The sequence below is a fragment of the Triticum dicoccoides genome, chromosome 5A (genome assembly GCF_002162155.2).
Source record: "Triticum dicoccoides isolate Atlit2015 ecotype Zavitan chromosome 5A, WEW_v2.0, whole genome shotgun sequence".
Classification (NCBI taxonomy): Eukaryota; Viridiplantae; Streptophyta; class Magnoliopsida; order Poales; family Poaceae; genus Triticum; species Triticum dicoccoides.
The window spans coordinates 669,570,969-669,575,874 of NC_041388.1; the positions used below are offsets into that span (position 1 = coordinate 669,570,969).

General features: G+C 44.6%; 1 protein-coding gene across 1 annotated transcript; it reads left to right on the forward strand.

The window, feature by feature from the left end:
* LOC119303976 (probable adenylate kinase 1, chloroplastic) lies at positions 1-2,684 on the forward strand. The gene is made up of 4 exons (XM_037581139.1): positions 1-452; positions 1,312-1,452; positions 1,775-2,047; positions 2,246-2,684. The coding sequence occupies exons 1-4, from the start codon at positions 138-140 to the stop codon at positions 2,387-2,389; spliced, it is 873 nt and encodes a 290-aa protein (XP_037437036.1). The 5' UTR covers positions 1-137; the 3' UTR covers positions 2,390-2,684.
* Positions 2,685-4,906: the final 2,222 nt, after the last annotated feature.

Sequence of the window (4,906 nt, forward strand, 5' to 3'; positions counted from 1 at the left end):
CCCCCCTCTCCATCCCCGTCGCATCTGTGCTCGCGAAGCCGCCGCGCGCGCGTACAAATACCCGGCGGAGGAAGCGGCGAGGGGCCACCGAACCCTAATACCCCGCGCCTCCGTCTCCGCCACGCGCCAGCCTCGCCATGGCGGCCGTACAGCGCCTGCTCCGCGCCGCGGCGTCGTCCTCCTCCTCCGTCGCGGCAGGCAGGAGGCGCATGGCGACGTCGCTGGCGCCCGAGCAGACGCCCGCGGCGGCGCCGGCCTTCCCGTTCGCGGGGGCCGAGAGGAGGCGCCGGCCGGCGCACGAGAGGAACGTGCAGTGGGTCTTCCTGGGCTGCCCCGGCGTCGGCAAGGGCACCTACGCCAGCCGCCTCTCCCGCCTCCTCGGCGTGCCCCACATCGCCACCGGCGACCTCGTCCGCGACGAGCTCGCCTCCACCGGCCCGGACGCCGTGCAGGTGAGTGCACCTTCCCCCATTCCCCTCTCCGCCGATTTCCAGATCCCGATCTGGATCTGTGAATTGGGATTCGCGGCTCGTTTCTGCTAAGGTGTATATATCACAGATCAGTAGAGATGTGCCTAATTGTGGTGTCTGGCCTTGCCCTATGTGATTCGCGATTATTTTTTACCTGTGAAGTAGGTCAAGATTATAATTCTGTACTGAACATTCAGACTTAACCGTCAGGATCTTGTCGGGGACTGCTTGAACTTGAGTCGGATATGATATGCCATTTGAACTCAGTGTGCTATTGCGATCCATTTCGCCTCCATTTCAGACCTGAGATCATAATTTGGTGGAAATTTTGCATCTTCTATAGACTATAGATGTAGATTGATAACGAAAATGCTAAGCAATAGTAATATTGTTTTTGAATTCATAAACACCAACAGTCTAGTTATTACTATCTTTAAATCCTAGGATGGTGTTTCAGGGGATGATTCTGCCTTTGGCTATTTTATTCCAGTTGCCAATTGGAAAAGTGTTGCGGGCTATTCACTTAAAAACGTTCTAATACATCCAATTGGGAAAGCATAGCAGGCTATTCACTAGAACTTTTTCTAATACTTCCAATCCTGAATAGACAGGAAGAGTAAACATATACTTATCCTATTGCTTCCCCCAGGGTCTATTGCTAAGGTGGTTATATGTATGATTCTAATTTAATCGATGGCAATGATGCATGCATCAGAAGGCCATTTTTTTTTACTGTGTCTTGACATGGGTGCTGCATCATCGTGCTATATTAGCTTTGCTCTTTATCTGATTATCCTTTTTCTTTCGTTTGGAAATGACATGGTTGGTTTTTCTTCTGCAGCTTAAGGAAATTGTTAATCAAGGAAAGCTGGTTTCTGATGAAATTATCATCAATCTTTTATCTAAACGGCTGAAGAAAGGAGAAGAGAAGGGTGAATCAGGATTTATTCTTGATGGTTTTCCACGCACCGTAAACCAAGCGGTGAGGATTTTTTTACATATCATGAGCCATTTCTGCTTTGTTTATTCCTTATGATAGGAAAAACTTGGTGATTGAATTCCATCAATTTCAGTTAATTGTTTTCTTGCTAATTTGATTTGCAGAAGTGCAATGCGATATATATCTAAAAATCTTTATTTAGAGGTGTGATTGCATGAGTACTTTCTGCTTAGCTTGCTAATATGTAACACTTTGATTAGCTGGCTGTGTCAAGCAAAAACTGCAATCAGATACTCTTTGATGGTTGTTTACTTAATCATGATGTTCCAAACTAATAATGTTTTCTTCCATATACTTTGCTCAGGAAATTCTTGACGGAGTTACAGACATTGATATGGTGGTTAATCTGAAGTTGAGAGAAGATATCATAGTACAGAAGTGCCTTGGTAGACGTATTTGTAGCCAGTGTGGTAAGAACTTCAATTTGGCCTGCATTGATGTCAAGGCTGAAAATGGGCTACCACCGATCTACATGTCACCATTGTTACCCCCCAATAACTGCATGTCAAAGCTTCTTACTCGAGACGACGACACCGAAGAGGTTGTGAGAAATCGCCTGCGGATCTACAATAAAATGGTATTGCACTCTGCATTTTCGCACTTGCTACATAATTCCTTGCCTTTTACTCCAGCTAGTTAAATTCAGTTCCTAAAGCATGCAGTTCTTGCACTCTGTTAGTGTGCCGAGCATCATCAGTAGCGCTACAATGCTTTTGATCGCATACTTGATGGAACTAGTAATCACAATTAGCATTTGTCTTCCTGGCATTTTCAGAGTCAACCTGTGGAGGATTTCTACCAGAAGCAGGGGAAGGTTCTCGAGTTCGATTTACCCGGAGGAATCCCCGAGTCTTGGCCAAAGCTGCTTGACGTTCTGAATCTCGAGGACCAGCAGGAGATGAAGTTGGCCGCGGCGTAAGTCCTGCCCGTGGGAAATACCTTACATAGTCCAAAGCATACCTTACATTTTTTTCAATAATGGGAATAAAGATAAAACTCTTGTTTCCATAGATATGTGTGCCTTTGTGAGAGTAATTTTTGACCAGTAGTGAGCTATTTATTCTCGCCGGCGTTTTCGCGAGCCGGTGCTATGTAACGATCATAACGATATTTTGATCTTGACTTATTTGAGTGAGCGGGTTGTGGTGCGTAAGGACACCATGTAATGTTGATTCAAAGATGAAGAGTGATAGACTGTCATCTGTACTTTTTTACATTCTGATTCTTATGGTAAGCTTGTCGTGTCGGGTGATTAGGATAGCGGAGCATGTTATGCTAGTTCCTGTTTTCAGTTTCATTCGATTCAAAATTTCAAATGACACATGTTTGATCTGTGAAGAAAGATGATGGAAGTTCCTATGCGCTAAACGCAGCGCAGATTTTTGGCGTGGGGCAGCCCCATGGATACGTACCCTCCGCCCATCTTCGTGGTTTGTTCCAGTTTGGCTGTCGTTGTTTGCCCGCTGCTGTCGGCCCAGACCGTCATCTTTCCTGTCCTTCAACGAGATGAGCAGCATAGCCTCATAGGTTTGGACCTGAAGCGAAATTACCAGCACATGTATTGAGGGGCGAAGCTATGCTGCAGGGGGCATTTCTTCACATATTTGCTTCGGTACACCCCCTTTAAAAAGTTTACAATTTCAAGGTAAATGGACAGTGGAGATTACACCTTTACCAAAATGGTATTTTGGTACTTGCGGAAAACATCTGAAAAAGCCCGATCACCCCTTAAATCATGTTTGATTGATCTGTGTAACCCAGCGCTGATCAACAGCTATGGCTGCAATTGAGTTCGAGTGAGTTGGATTAGGCTCTGCTCTTAATTTATATTAAAATTCGAGCGAGCTCAAACCAAGTGAAGCTCATGGTCAGTAGAAAATGGCTCATACTCAGCTTGTAACAATCTAAAGTCGATATCGAGCATGATGACATGGAGCGGGGCGTGCTGCTGTGCGAGCCGAATCCTATCTCCGGCCGGCCGACGCGTCCACTTCTTCGGTCAGCGACGAGTTGGCGGCTGCACTCAAGTCAGGGGCCTTTGATGCCGCCACTCGAGTCCTGCGGGCTGCCGTTCGCGCTGGCGTTGTGGAGCGCCTCCACGAGGTGGCCGTGCGGCCATGCCTCCGTCGAGCGTCTGTACGAGGTCGAGTCAGGAGGACCGGAGGAGCCTGCCGATGGCAGCTGCCTAGGGTCAGGATTGGCGGCCGGCGGTGCTTCTTTGCTGGCTCGAACGAGGACAGAGTAGCGGATTCACGTCTGCCTGGACGTTGGGAGTAGTTGGGCCGGTCCTAAACGAAGAATACGAGTACTCCCTCTTTTCATTTATATAGGGCCTAATGCATTTTTCGAGACTAATTTTGATCAAATGTTAGAGCAATAATATATGACATGCAACTTACACAAAGCACATCATCAAATTCGTATGTGAAAGGAGCTTTCTATGATATAATTTTCACATTATGCATGTCATGTAGTATTAATTTTATCAATAGTCAAAGGCGGTCTTAAAAAACGCATTAGGCCCTATATAGATGGAAGGAGGGAGTAGTAAAAAAGAAATCGTTTTTTTTCGCGAGCAAAAACCGTTTTTTTTCTAGAAGGCAGGCTTCAGCCCATTGGACCTGCCACTGGATACATAGTATTATTCTAATAAAAACATGTTAATATAAATTATTTAAAAGTACTTTCACTTGTTCTCACTCAGCTATTTCTCAAAAAAAAAACTTGTTCTCACTCAGCTAAAGTCCAGAGCTTTTTTGCATGGGAAGACTAATATACTTGATAGCAAGACGTCGTCAATGAACAGATAATAGAAGAAATCGGCTCTCAAACTTTGACAAAAGATAACACGGTATTTATCACATGGCTTACCGCGTATCATATCGAGTCTGAAATATTCTTCACGTTTTAATGAATGTCGTGTTTTATAGTAGATAAAATTGAGAAATCATAGAGAACACACATTACCTCTGTCCGAAATTACTTGTAGCAGGGATGTAAATGTATTTTAGTTCCAGATCCATTTCTATCAATTTTCGCCACAAGTAATCCGGGAAGAAAGGGGTATATGATAATAAATTATAGTATTTCCTTTTAATATATTAATATCGCGAGGATACCAATTACACCCAGTCTCTACGCAAACAAGATATCGAAAAATATAAGGATGCACACAACCAAGAACAAAAATAAAAAAAGAGAAAATATATTAAGAAAAAACCCATCGCAGTGATTAAACGCTCACAACAGCAACACTCTAACCACCACCAAAGGCAACACCCGGACGCCAGAAGAGGTTCTTCAAAAGCGATACTTCCAAGAAGAGAACAATGCACAAATCATCGTCGTCCGATCGAAAATCTTGAGTTTTCACACCGTAGAGAGGTAAACTCATTTCTCTATGGAGCTGCATAAACTAATGCTTAGAGCATCTCCA

Bases quoted from the DNA above. Each gene is read 5' to 3' on its own strand.
- LOC119303976 (XM_037581139.1), top strand. From the start codon at position 138: ATGGCGGCCGTACAGCGCCTGCTCCGCGCCGCGGCGTCGTCCTCCTCC. The intron at 1,453-1,774 runs GTGAGGATTTTT...TACTTTGCTCAG, and splicing joins CACGCACCGTAAACCAAGCG to GAAATTCTTGACGGAGTTAC. The intron at 2,048-2,245 runs GTATTGCACTCT...TGGCATTTTCAG, and splicing joins TGCGGATCTACAATAAAATG to AGTCAACCTGTGGAGGATTT.